Here is a 14,052-nt window from a genome sequence, read left to right on the forward strand (position 1 = left end):
GAAATAGCATGAAGCGGAGAAAGGTGTGAGGGGTGTGTGTTTTGAGCGCGTTGCACCTTTCACCATTGTGTCCTGTATTTTTGGCGAAGTCACCTGGCAACCCTATCTATATTTATATGTTGTCCGTAACATTTTGTTGTTTTTTTACACTTTGTTTTTCATTTTATTTCAGGGTGGTAGGGGCTATCGAGGAGATAAGGTTAGTTCTTTCCATCAATATTACATTATTCATTTTTAGCCAATTTTATCATAAATAAGCCTTATAATTTTCGGTGTCCTTGATTTCCTACAAATGTAGCATGCAGCGTTATATTCAACACACCAACCTGCAGTCATATAAGTAAATATATGGCACTGTGATGTTGGAAAGACCATTTGTAAGCAAATTCCGTCCCCCCGGCCCACCAGAATTCTGGGGTACAAATTGCTGTAAGATAATGCCTCACATCTGAATTATTGCATTATTTTGTTTAAATCCCCATTGCAGAAGCTCAAAATCTAAGAAAAGAAAATGAGCCGTAGGCAGCATGCAATGATTGTAGCAGCGTGCAATGAGTGTAGCAGCGTGCAATGAGTGTAGCAGCGTGCAATGAGTGTAGCAGCGTGCAATGAGTGTAGCAGCGTGCAATGAACGTTCAGTAGCAGTTGATATTTTATTTGTGGGCCTGGAATGTCATTTAAAGCAGCAATCCCCTCTCCCTCCAAATGAAAATGTTTTTATTTAACTTAAGAGATCTGGGGGGGGGGGGGGGGACAGAACTCAACCATGGGACTCCCAGCTGTACGTTTAACTTTTTGTAGTTTCTTGCAAAAACTATAAATATGACCAGCGGTGGCCATACTTGTGGGAGGGTTTTGCCCATGTCAACCTGCCAGCCAATTGTCCTCCCAGGCCAAGTGTTCTTGTCCATGAGATTTAGGGTTTAATTTAGCGGCAACCGTGGGCTCCCTGGAACGGGAGCAGTAGGGCTGAATCCTACGACGACCTCCCCCCCTCTTCCCTCCCCCCCTCTTCCCTCCCCCCCTCCTTCAGGCACCACTAATGTGAGCACAAATATCCTAGAACAGGGTTTCCCAAACTTTTTTTTCCGTGACCCGGTTATTTTTGAACTTCTCCTTCGTGACCCACTAAAAATGTTATCGCCTATACTGGCCTGTAGGGCCTGCACAGACACACACACAGCCACTGATACACACACACACAGCCACTGATACACACGCAGCCACTGACACACGCAGCCACCGACACACGCAGCCACTGACACACGCAGCCACTGACACACACACACTGATACACACACAGCCACTGATAAACACACACACGCAGCCACTGACACACACACACGCAGCCACACAGAGACACTGCTACACACACACACACTGCTACACACACAGAGACACTGCTACACACACACACACACACACACAGACACTGCTACACACACACAGACACTGATACACACACACACAGACACTGATACACACACACACACTGATACACACACACTGATACACACACACTGATACACACACACTGATACACACACACTGATACACACAGACACTGATACACAGACACTGATACACAGACACTGATACACAGACACTGATACACACACACACTGATACTGATACACACACACACAAACACACACACTGATATATACACACACACACACACACACAGCCACTGATACACACACACTCTGATACACACACACAGACACTGATACAGATACACACGCACACAGCCCCTGATACACACACACACACACACACACACACGCTCTCCCCTATACGTACACAGACACAAACAGTGAATTACAGGCAATGACGGATGTGAGTGACTGGAGGGGGGGGGGCAGGGACTGGGTGGGTGGGAGGAGGGGGGAACTGGGTGGGTGGGAGGGGGGGACTGGGTGGGTGGGGAGGGGTACTGGGTGGGAGGGAAGCGGGGGGACTGGGGGGAGGGGGGACTGGGACGGTGGGAGGGGGGACTGGGTGGGTGGGAGAGGGGACTGGGTGGGAGAGGGGACTGGGACTGGGTGGGTGGGAGAGGGGACTGGGTGGGTGGGAGGGGGGACTGGGTGGGTGGGAGGGGGGACTGGGACTGGGTGGGTGGGAGGGGGGACTGGGACTGGGTGGGTGGGAGGGGGGACTGGGACTGGGTGGGTGGGAGAGGGGACTGGGTGGAAGGGAGGGGGGACTGGGACTGGGTGGGACTGGGGACTGGGTGGGGGAGACTAGCACTGGGTGGGTGGGAGGGGGGTCTGGGACTGGGTGGGTGGGAGGGGGGACTGGGTGGGTGTGAGGGGGGACTGGGACTGGGTGTGAGGGGGACTGGGACTGGGTGGGTGGGAGGGGGGACTGGGACTGGGTGGGTGGGAGGGGGGACTGGGACTGGGTGGGTGGGAGGGGGGACTGGGACTGAGTGGGTGGGAGGGGGGACTGGGTGGGAGGGGGAGGGGGGACTGGGAGGGGGGACTGGGACACTTGGGTGGGAGGCAGTGACTGGGTGGGTGTGTGGGAGACGGTGGGTGAGTGACTGGGTGGGTGGGTGACGGTGGGTGGGTGACAGTGACTGGGTGGGTGACAGTGACTGGGTGGGTGACAGTGACTTTGACAGTGACTGGGTGGGTGACAGTGACTGGGTGGGTGGGTGACAGTGACTGGGTGGGTGATAGTGACTGGGTGGGTGACAGTGACTTGACAGTGACTGGGTCGGTGGGTGACAGTGACTGGGTGGGTGACAGTGGGTGGGTGGGTGACAGTGACTGGGTGGGTGACAGTGACTGGGTGGGTGACAGTGACTGGGTGGGTGGGTGACAGTGACTGGGTGGGTGACAGTGACTTGACAGTGACTGGGTGGGTGGGTGACAGTGACTGTGTGGGTGGGTGACAGTGACTGGGTCGGTGGGTGACAGTGACTGGGTGACAGTGACTGGGTGGGTGACAGTGACTGGGTGGGTGACAGTGACTGGGTGGGTGACAGTGACTGGGTGACAGTGACTGGGTGGGTGGGTGACAGTGACTGGGTGACAGTGACTGGGTGGGTGACAGTGACTGGGTGGGTGGGTGACAGTGACTGGGTGGGTGACAGTGACTGGGTGGGTGACAGTGACTGGGTGGGTGGGTGACAGTGACTGGGTGGGTGACAGTGACTGGGTGGGTGGGTGACAGTGACTGGGTGGGTGACAGTGACTTGACAGTGACTGGGTGGGTGACAGTGACTGTGTGGGTGGGTGACAGTGACTGGGTCGGTGGGTGACAGTGACTGGGTGACAGTGACTGGGTGGGTGACAGTGACTGGGTGACAGTGACTGGGTGGGTGACAGTGACTGGGTGACAGTGACTGGGTGGGTGGGTGACAGTGACTGGGTGACAGTGACTGGGTGGGTGACAGTGACTGGGTGGGTGGGTGACAGTGACTGGGTGGGTGACAGTGACTGGGTGGGTGACAGTGACTGGGTGGGTGGGTGACAGTGACTGGGTGGGTGACAGTGACTGGGTGGGTGACAGTGACTGGGTGGGGTGACTTACCTTGAGGCCAGACGCTTTCCCCTGCTGCCCCCGATATCCCCTGCTGCCCGGGACGGGAAGTGGGCTTGGGGGCATGGGAGGTGGGCTCGGGAGGGGGTGGCACGGGAGGTGGGCTCGGGAGGGGGTGCCCCGGGAGGTGGGCTCGGGAGGGGGTGCCACGGGAGGTGGGCTCGGGAGGGGGTGCCACGGGAGGTGAGCTCTGGAAGCGGGTCGCGGGAGGAAGCGGGCCGCAGAGGAGATAGTACTTCCGCCTCCGTCCCACGTTGGGAGCGGGGGGGAGGAAGGGAGCGGTCCCTGCTTGCCCTGCGCATGCGCGCGGGACCGCAGGGGGAATCGCTGCTATTTTTTTTAACTCGAGCGGCGGGAGGGGGGGCTGGGAGGAGACTCGAGCGGCGGGAGGGGGGGCTGGGAGGAGACTCGAGTGGCGGGAGGGGGGGCTGGGAGGAGACACCGCGCGGCCAGCCTCGCTGCGACCCGGCAATTTTGGTGCCGTGGCCCGGTGCCGGGTCGCGACCCACCATTTGGGAAACGCTGTCCTAGAAAAAGCACCTAAGACAAAATGTTTTAGGTCAAATTCTGCAATGTGTAAATGGCAAGGAGATTACTTTACCACAGACTGCTAAATGTTAGAACATTCAACCGATTGTTATTTTCCCAGTGAGTAGCACTAAGTACATTACCATACAATCTTGTAAGTGATTGTTTATTGTGATATGTCGAATACAGTTTGTAAAATCACCCCAAAAGTTAAATGATAAACAGGGGGAACGGGAGTGATGGAGGGTGTAATATTAAGAATACAGGCAGTCCTCGGTTATCCGACACACTGCGTTACTCAAAATGGTGTTGGATAGCGAAACGTCTTAAAGCGAAACACGCTTTCCAATAGGAACACTGTTTAAATGGAAGGTTCCGTTCCTGAAGGCATTTTTAACACTAAAATACACCAAATATTTTATGCAGGCAATAAGATACGCAGCACACACATAAATGATATAGAGTGTATATACTGTATTATATATATATATATATAATATAACATCAAATATAATAATATAATATATTATATAGTATAACATAATATTATATAATATATATATATATTATATACACATAAACAACTTTGCAAAGCGTTGTAAAAGCGTTGGATAAGCCGTTTTGGCGTTGTAAAAATGAACATAGGTATGCATTGCATAGCGTTGGATAAGTCATTCGTTGTAAAGCGAAGTGTTGTAAAACGAGGACTGCCTGTATTTACATATACAGATGTATTTGCATGCCCCTTAAATGAATCTTAATTTGTCCACTCTCTAATCTTGGGTATTGGTTTGATTCCTGCAGGGAGAGGATGGTGAACATGGAATTGATGGAGTGACAGGGGAGCAGGTAATGACAATTTTATACTGTATTAAAAGGTTAAACTGCTGCAATTTAGAAGTCATAGGATTTATCAGATGTATCAAAGCTTTTATGTGCAAAGTTTGCCCACAGTTTTTGCCTTGATACATGTGGCCTCATGGTGTGTTATAATGTCCTCAGCAGGTTAATGTTTGAAGCTACCATATCACTTTACATCTGGCTTTTATTTCAGGGAGAGCGCGGAGTACCCGGATCTATTGGAGAAAATGGAAGCCCTGGATCACCGGTAGGACAAATACCTCTCGTAATGGGAGGTAACAAGATACTTGAGTAACAGTGCACGATACCAACATGTATTGAAGCAAATAGAAGCCCTCGGCCAACGTAAGTCTGTGGTTATCCAGCATGTGGTATGAGTACCTCTGCAGAAGCACATGGTCCTACAAAGTGATATTGCACACTCCTGAAGCCTCTGTGGGAGAGAGGAGAGTTGAAGCAAAGACACAGCAAGTTCACTATGTTCATACTGAAGGTATTTCTAAGGTTAAAGTAGAGTAACTAATAAACAAAGTGGGAATACGGTAACTGGATGTGATGTAAGTATAGGCATAGATATTCCAACAGGGCTGAAGTAAATTAGTGAAAAGCTTTAGTTACTTGGGTATTAATTAACACAGAACAATTTTTTTTTAATTAATAACGAGATATTTAGGAGAGAGAATAGCAGGGCACTCATGAAGACAGTAAGTAACTTGCCTGGGTGCACAAAGATAAACGGAATTGCAGAAGCTATAGAACGGCCGGCATTCACAGGTCTCTCAATTCATGGACGTGGGTTTATAAGCAGAGACTCAATGTTTCGGTTTCCTTTGGACCTCTATCAATATATAAATTCTCTCTCTCTCTCTCTCTCTCTCTCTCTCTCTCTCTCTCATTATTATTATTTCTACTAACATTTTACTGGGAAGCATAAATTGAGATATAAATCTTGTTTTCAGGTACTGTACATCTTGGGAATGTTACATAACTTTGTGCTCTTGAATGTCTAATTGGAAAAAGCACAATAACAAATATCAATAACATAATTTAATTTATTAGTAACTACTGTAGTTAGGAGCTGATGCTAAATTAAAGAATACACATGTAATAACACAAAGTGATCAGGGCTTCTGGCTAAAGCATTTTTTTTTTTTAGAAAATCACAGTGGATGTCATTTTGACATTGTCACGTTTTTCTAACTCTCAAGGTGTTCTCACAATGAAGCCTTTTGTCAAGGTCAAACAGGGAGAGTGAATGTGAATTATTTAAGCAATCATCCCCGTAGGACAGATTAATAGACCTTGTTAATAATGCCTCGTTAAATCCGACCGGGGCATTAATGACCAGATAACTACTGTTCTTCTGGGAGTTTTACTAGTATAAGCTACATTTGTTTTAATGTGCTTTTATTTTACTACTAACATTTTTTTTAAATGATTTAGCGGTTACTGGTTTACATTTATGGCCAAGTGATATCTTACGTGCTTATGTTGGTAGGTGCCATTAGAAACCACTTTCCTCAATGGGAAATAGCAAATAAACAAAAAAAAAATTAAAAATACCTTATTGAAATTAAGTTGAATTGTATGTTATTTTGTTAATATAAGCTGTTTTTGTCTTTCAAGTTGGCGTGCATTAGCCTTTATTCGTTTAATTCATAGCGCCATTAATGCCCAGACACACAGCCATTCTGAAAGCTTGGTTGCTGAATGTTCTCGAGTTTTAGACTTTGAAGCAGCAATTCACCAACATTTGAAATAGTTATTTTTTCAGAAGGGTACCTGGTGACCCTCCGGTGCTGAAGTATGCTATTGGTCCTCCCGGTTCCAGAGATTATTAACCTTTTCAGTGACAGGGCTCCCCATGGAAAATTCAATATGGCTGCCGCTGTGGACTAATGGGCCCGCAGCAGGTCTTGCGAGATTTGAACAACCATATTGTTTCCCCAGATGGGAGCCTGGCACTGGCAACTATCATAGTCATTAAATAGGGAACTGTGGGGTACCAGGCTCTGAAAATGGCATAGTCTTAGCACTGGAGAACCCCCTTGCTCCAAATATGTAAAAAAAAATGAATGAAAAAATCCCATATGGGTTTTCTGCTTTAAATTCAGATTTTTGGGTTAATTACGGAACCCTTTACTATTAATTCCACTCAGTTTTTGTATGCCTTTGTCAATGGATTCTCGCAAGGGTAACAATAAAAAATGGGGAAGAGGGATTATAGGTGTTGGTCTCCAGTGAAACACCACTACTTAAATTAGAGGGATGAACCCTATATGTGCATTATTAGAGATGATATTCCTGATACTAATAGCTGGTAATCTCCCTTTAAACATTCACACAATGGGTCTTTATAACTATGTTGTGTTCTTTCCTTGATATCTTAGGGTAGAAAAGGTCCTCTTGGAATACCTGGTGAAAGGGGAGAACTCGGTCTTAGGGGAGACCCAGTAAGTAGTGTTATTTGTTACTTACTGCCACCTTCAAGAAGCAGCAAAGTTCTAGCGATTCTGGAGATGTGTTGATTTGATGAAAGTTGTGATACTTTTACTGGAACAACACGAGAGCTCTTTATAAATATAGCAAACACATGGCAAATGCACTGTTATAAACATAGCCATCTGTGCAGTGAAATAAAGTCCAGAATTTGAATCTTTTGTTAACCGAACGAACTTACAGTAAATATAAATCTGGAGGCTGGAACACTATAACTGAAGATCATAAGGTTTTTTTGAGTGCAGTTTTGCTAGTCCAGATGGTGTCCACTGAGAGACGAAATCCAACAGATCCAAGTGAAGTCAAGGCGTTTTCTCTCTATTTCAACGGAAAACAGGATTCCTATCAGACCAAGATGTAACGTCTTATGGCCATATCTGCTAAGTGGTGTTATGGGAAAAGTCTCCATACAGCCCATTCATTTTGCAGTAAATATGCCCTTTCACATATTACTTGGTATATATTCCTTGACAAGCCTGAAGTGGAAGTAGCGTGCGTTATATGTTATCTGACACAGTTTGCTATGTTATCTTATGATACATTTGGCTAGATGAATATCAGTCCACATCTTCTGTGAAATGGGTTTTATACAGGTGAAGGAGGATGAAACTTATGGACACAAAATATTAACATGCAGCAACCAATAACCCTTATTTTGTTTTCTTCAGGGAGACTCTGGAATTAACAATAACATTGAAGGTCCAAAAGGACAAAAGGGAAACCCAGGACGGCAGGTAAACTTCTATGCGTTTGTAATATGAAGCATTAAGACCTTCATATTTTAATCCCTTCAATGCTGATGAGTGAGGTGTGTGTAGTTTGCGAGATACAGAAGAACAGAGCGATACATTTCCGGTCCCTTCAGTGCTGGCGACTGAGATGTTTGTGTGGGGAGTAGTTAGCAAGATATTGCAGAACAAAGCACTTGTTAAGCCCTTTTAGTGCTGAAGAGGGGCATTAACTCTGCTAGTATCAGCCATAGTTATATTATGTCATCACTATTTATTACATAGATTACGAGGGCCATTCCTCTCATTATAAACTACCACAAAATAAGATGATCAATGTTAGTACACTTTATTGTTAAAACAGCCGTTCATCAATATTTGTCTGTGCCATGCAAAATAACTATCTATATTTTTTTGGTTTTAAAACACTACACAATGCTACTCCTGCCTGACTGTGTTATTTTTTTGTCTGCTTAACGCCAGATAATATGGGAAATTTTTGATTCATTTTTCGTGTATTGAATGATTACAATTCTCATTCCTATATTCTCATTCTCATTGCTATATTCCCATTCGCTATTCCTATTTGTTGTGGCTAAACTATTGGAAGACTATAGCCAATATTTGTTGCATGGGCAGTAGGAATTCCAGTCCAGGATTTCACTATGTCCTGCTTCAGCAGGTTGTTTATAAATCATAGCAGATCTCTGCCTTTAAATATTGAGCATTTCCTAGTCTCCTTCGCTAGTTGGGAACCAGAAGCTAGCCTCGCACTATGTCATGTTTTTCAGTTCATACTGTACTACGTTCCCAACTCCACACTATCGTGTTTATGCTTTTCATGCCCCAAGCCTGGTTTGTAGTTAGCATGTATTTGACTGTGTTGCCTTGAGCTTCACTTGTGTTGCCTTATGCTTCAGCATGTTGCCTGCTACATCTGCCCTGGCAAGTCACTTTTACATCTTCATGCTGTTCCCTCACGCTTACCCTCAGCGATTCCCCACTAGTACCTACATCCGGGCCCTTATTCATATAGTAGCAATTCCAGTCCAGTCTTTCAGTCTGCCTTCCAGTATGCTGCTTAAGTAGTCACAGCTGATCTCAGTCTTTAAATATCAAGCATTTTCCTGTTTCCTTTATTAGCTGGAAAAAAATAATCTATCATCCACCTTTATTCCTCCTTCTCTCATATACTCGTGTCCATAGTATGGACCCTGTATGCTCCACCCAGCACACTCTATGTTAGGTAGAAAAATCCAACGTTTCTAATACAATAAATCATTACCATTGTCACCAAATCGTCATCTCAGCGACATACACATGCGACAATTATTTATTATGATGTGCTCTTGTACATAGCCTTCACACATGACCTCTGAGATTTTCATCAACATATAAAATTGAAGGAGACTGGTTCTGTACAATATGTCATCACTTTAAATTTTGAGATTTATGTCTGGTTAATAATTAACTTATTTAAATAAAAATGGTTACACTGTGCTGAACATGTGTGTTATTTTGCAGGGTGAATCCGGTAATGATGGAAGAGAAGGGGAGCCTGGAGATAACGGACCTGATGTAAAAACAACAACAAAACTTTTCAAATATGTCCTTTTAGCCTAGATCAAAGTTAATTTGGCTAACATAGTCTGTCCATTTTCTCTACCCACAGTAACATCATAGAGCCTATTGAGTTTCGTGCCATTTCTTAACCACAAGAGTTCCATTTTCTTGTTCCCGTGCATTGTTTTCAGATTCTCTTCTGTATTGTCCCCACCTTTTCCACAGATGGTACTTTCCATCAACTCTGCGTAATGCACTTCAAGCTTCTCTAGCACTTTAGGGTTTATCACTACATCTGCTAAAGCACTGTTTCCCAACTCCAGTCCTCAGGGAACTCCAACAGGTCAAGTCTTAAGGATATCCCTGCTCCAACACAGGTGGCTCAGTCAAAATGACTGAGCCGCTGATTGACCCACCAGTGCTGGAGCAGGGATAAGCTTAAGACCTGACCTGTTGGGGTTCTCTGAGGACTGGAGTTGGGAAACACTGTGCTAAAGGCTGCCACGGCCACGCTCTACTGGTTTAATTTAATTGTAGCTTTTGTTTTTCCAGATTGGGAACTGGGGATCCTTGGAAACTGAACCATTCTATTTATAACTCTGGTTCCATTTCCACGGGCCAATAGGAAGCCACAACATCACCGGGGCATGACATTGCGACACTGGTGGCCATGTAGATTTGTTTTAAGTCACTGGCACATTCAAAGAAAAGAGGGTCCCGGTGTTCGAATTCTGGAAAGAAAAAAAAAAGGGGGGGGGGGGTTGCTGCTTTCATATATGTACTTTTGTGTTTTATTATTGATGTTTATGGAGGTTTATTAAATGTATTTTTCATTATTTTATACACAGGGTCCACTGGGCCGAAGAGGTTCTTCTGGTTTAAAGGTCAGCAGCTGTTACTTGTATATAAATATCATCTGTAGACTTTATTAATTGTAGATGAAAATTGGGGCAATAATTATGCAATCACATCTGCAAATATTTTCATACAATCCAGGGGGAGCATATGGGGGGGAAAAGACAAACAACACAGACAATTTAAGTGCAGATATTTGAAAATGTGGAGTGGCAATGATGGTAACTTGGCTCTATACAGAGAGACTGAGGAGAAAGTAAACTGTGTGTGTGTATAGAGTAGGGGTGGAGGGTGTGTGTGGGTGTGGGTGTGGGTGTGGGGAGGGGGGCTGTAGTGTGTGTGTGTGTGGAGGGGGCTGTAGTGTGTGTGGAGAGGGGGTCTGTAGTAGGTGGGTGTGTGTGCGTGGCGAGGGGACGTTATAGTGTGTGTGTGTGTGTGTGTGTGTGTGTGTGTGTGTGTGTGTGTGTGTGTGTGTGTGTGTGTGTGTGTGTGTGTGTGTGGCGGCTGTCTGTAGTGTAATTACAATTTTATTTTAATCAACAAGTACAGTAAAAGCACAAAAGAAAATGTAGAAAAAAGTGGAATATCATGTTTATAACAATCAATATGAATGTACAAAAGTGTCTATATAATTTATGAAAAAAGCATTATTTTTCCCCCTATTATAGTAATAATCCCCTCAGAACAGGGCATTACTGGCCAATTATACCCTGGCTGGGTTACCTCGACTTCGCCTCTTGCCTTCCAACTCTTCTAGCCAGGGCGTTATTGGCCAGTAATGCCCTGTACTTCTGGGATTATTACTTAAATGAACATTTTTCATATTAGGAATCAGGATAAACATTTGGTGAGCACATGTTATTATTATATGCTTGTGTTTTTGGTAGATTTAAATAGTTTAAAGGTGCCTCAAACTTTTACCCCAAACTAACAAATTAAAATGTTGTTCATATCCAAAAGTTCATCTAGCGTACACCAATTTCTATGTTTCTGCCAATGTATGTGGTTGCTATTTCATGAAATTATTTTAAAGTAATAGAAAGATGTCTGCTTAGAAGAAAAAAGGGAAATATTGTAGCATATATCACGGGAGAACAGGACAATTTACCGGGATCATAGCACCAGACAGAACGAAGGCGTTCAATAAAGCAGTTGTATTGTGGTCGGAGCCAACAAGCACAACAGAAACACAGAAAAAAGCTCAAACTCACCAAAACGGGGATACGGTGGGGGGCGGGGGGGATCCTAGCTAGCTAGGTGCTGGGTGCTGCTTCACAAGTATTACTCAGAGCAGCTTCCATGTTCCATAGGGTTTAGGACCCTCAAGGCCTCGGGGATTTCGGCAATAGCACTTTTGACATTTCCGCTCGATCGCCACGAGCCTCGTTCTGGGGTTTCTTCGGCTTACACACTAACTCCAGGATCCACAGGGGAGGTCAGATCGGCTACCCTTTACATACTTTTCCCTTCTCCATAGAAAAGCATGGAGGATGGGGTGCCGACCAATCACAGCACGGATGCCAAGCTCTGGCCAATCACAGAGCGAGGACTCGCCTGTGATGGACCAATCGGGTCCAGGGACTGTGCGTATATGACAGCCCACAGTGATAGGCTTAAGGATAGCAAGAATTTCAAACCAGCCAATGAGAACAGCGTCTATGTGGCTCATACCGAGCAACGTTTCCCCCAGCCGGCTGGGTATCTTCCGCAGAGACAGGTGCCTCAGTGTCTGGGATGAACAAAGGCTCCGCTCTTCGGTCCAACATCTCCCAGACCTGACTACCACCCACCCCCACTCTCACATTGATCCCAAACACAGCACCTCTTCCCCTTCGACTAGCAACCCCTGAATTCCTTTTTGTGCATGCTGAATAAGTGAATTACCAGTCTGGCACACAAAAGAAATGCCGAAATACGTGCATCACAATTTATATTGAATAAAGATTTACACACACACATATAGGATAATACATTTTGGCCCTTTTATCCAGAATAAGATGGATATACAGGGGGGATCCTATGTATCCAGCTAGATGGATAGGGGCAGTGGCTTAACTTAACCTTTAATATGCGAGCCACATTGATCCTACCGTCACAGCACAATCATGGTAAATTAGAGTTATTCCAACTTGCTCTATACCCACTGAGGCGGGTAATTGTCTTACAGATGTCTTCCTTATTAATTACAGGGTGAGCGGGGGATTCCTGGGGACCTGGGAAACAGAGGAGAGCGTGGAATGCAAGGCATGCAGGTTGTATATTTAGGATATGGTTGTTTAGTCTCTGACGATTTACATGAATCAGACCTTCAGTCTCAGTTATTTGAAGTCTTACTCATTTTTATTTTATTGTAAATATAATTTCTGTCTTGGACTTCCGTGAATGCTCACTCCTTAGTCAGAGGTTTTGCATTCAAATTTAAAAAAAATTGTGTTCAGAACCCTAACATCTCAGTAATTACAGGCTTTGGAAGTTGACATCAATGGTGCAAAGAATTGTTAACATGACTACATTGTTGAATATTTGGAGTATAAAACTGGTTACCGATTTTTCAGGGTCCTCCAGGATTGGTTGGGTCGCCAGGGCCATTGGGACAGCAAGGATTACCTGGACCTCAAGTATGTTAAAACAGATACTAATTCAAACTTCTCTTAACCTTAACAGTTGCCCTAATAATGTACCCAGTACAGGCATACCCCGGTTTAAGGACACTCACTTTAAGTACACTCGCGAGTAAGTACATCTCGCTCAATTGCAAACGGCAGCTCACGCATGCGCCGGTCAGCACGTCCCGAACAGCAACACCGGCTCCCTACCTGTGCCGAAGCTGTGCGCAAGCGGAGAGACTATAGAGCCTGTTACACATGCGTTATTTACATCAGTTATGCACGTATATGACGATTGCATACAGTACATGGATCAATAAGTGGGAAAAAGGTAGTGCTTCACTTTAAGTACATTTTCGCTTTACATACATGCTCCGGTCCCATTGCGTACGTTAATGTGGGGTATGCCTGTAAGTCCTAGGCACGTGCTCATTTTCACGGCTTAATCGGGGTGACCGCTTTGCAGAAGTGGCCAGCCCACTTAGAAAATGAAAGCATAGCCCCCCTCTACTTCCGCATCCAGGCAGGGTGATGTCAGGTGATCACTCCTGAAACTTTCACAAGGCATGGAAGTGAGTGCTACCAGACTCCAGGCACCTAAAGCTTAAGTTAGGTAGCAGTAGCGTTCATTTGAAAACGTACCTAATACCGTATTCAAAGTATACATGACTGCAGTAATGTGTATGGAAAGTACATGTTGATGATATTCAGGATTATATCAAATTCATATGAACAAACTGTGGTTGAGAAGAGTGAGCACTTAATGTGATCATTTGCACTGCTTTCAATATATATATATATATATATACTAGCTGATATACCCGGCGTTGCCCGGGCGTGGAAGGGCAGGGGGCTTGGAGTGG

At 45.2% G+C, this 14,052-nt stretch overlaps 1 protein-coding gene across 1 annotated transcript in view; it reads left to right on the forward strand.

Moving 5' to 3' along the window:
• The window catches only part of LOC142487559 (collagen alpha-4(VI) chain-like), a 170,022-nt gene that overhangs the window by 114,075 nt on the left and 41,895 nt on the right, over positions 1-14,052 (forward strand). Inside the window, exons 19-27 of the mRNA XM_075587082.1 lie at positions 173-199; positions 4,882-4,926; positions 5,132-5,185; positions 7,329-7,391; positions 8,106-8,171; positions 9,690-9,743; positions 10,577-10,612; positions 12,773-12,835; positions 13,139-13,201. Of these exons, the coding sequence (XP_075443197.1) occupies positions 173-199; positions 4,882-4,926; positions 5,132-5,185; positions 7,329-7,391; positions 8,106-8,171; positions 9,690-9,743; positions 10,577-10,612; positions 12,773-12,835; positions 13,139-13,201 (471 nt within the window). The remainder of the gene's footprint in view (positions 1-172; positions 200-4,881; positions 4,927-5,131; positions 5,186-7,328; positions 7,392-8,105; positions 8,172-9,689; positions 9,744-10,576; positions 10,613-12,772; positions 12,836-13,138; positions 13,202-14,052) is intronic.

The sequence above is a fragment of the Ascaphus truei genome, chromosome 2 (genome assembly GCF_040206685.1).
Source record: "Ascaphus truei isolate aAscTru1 chromosome 2, aAscTru1.hap1, whole genome shotgun sequence".
In the NCBI taxonomy this organism is placed as follows: Eukaryota; Metazoa; Chordata; class Amphibia; order Anura; family Ascaphidae; genus Ascaphus; species Ascaphus truei.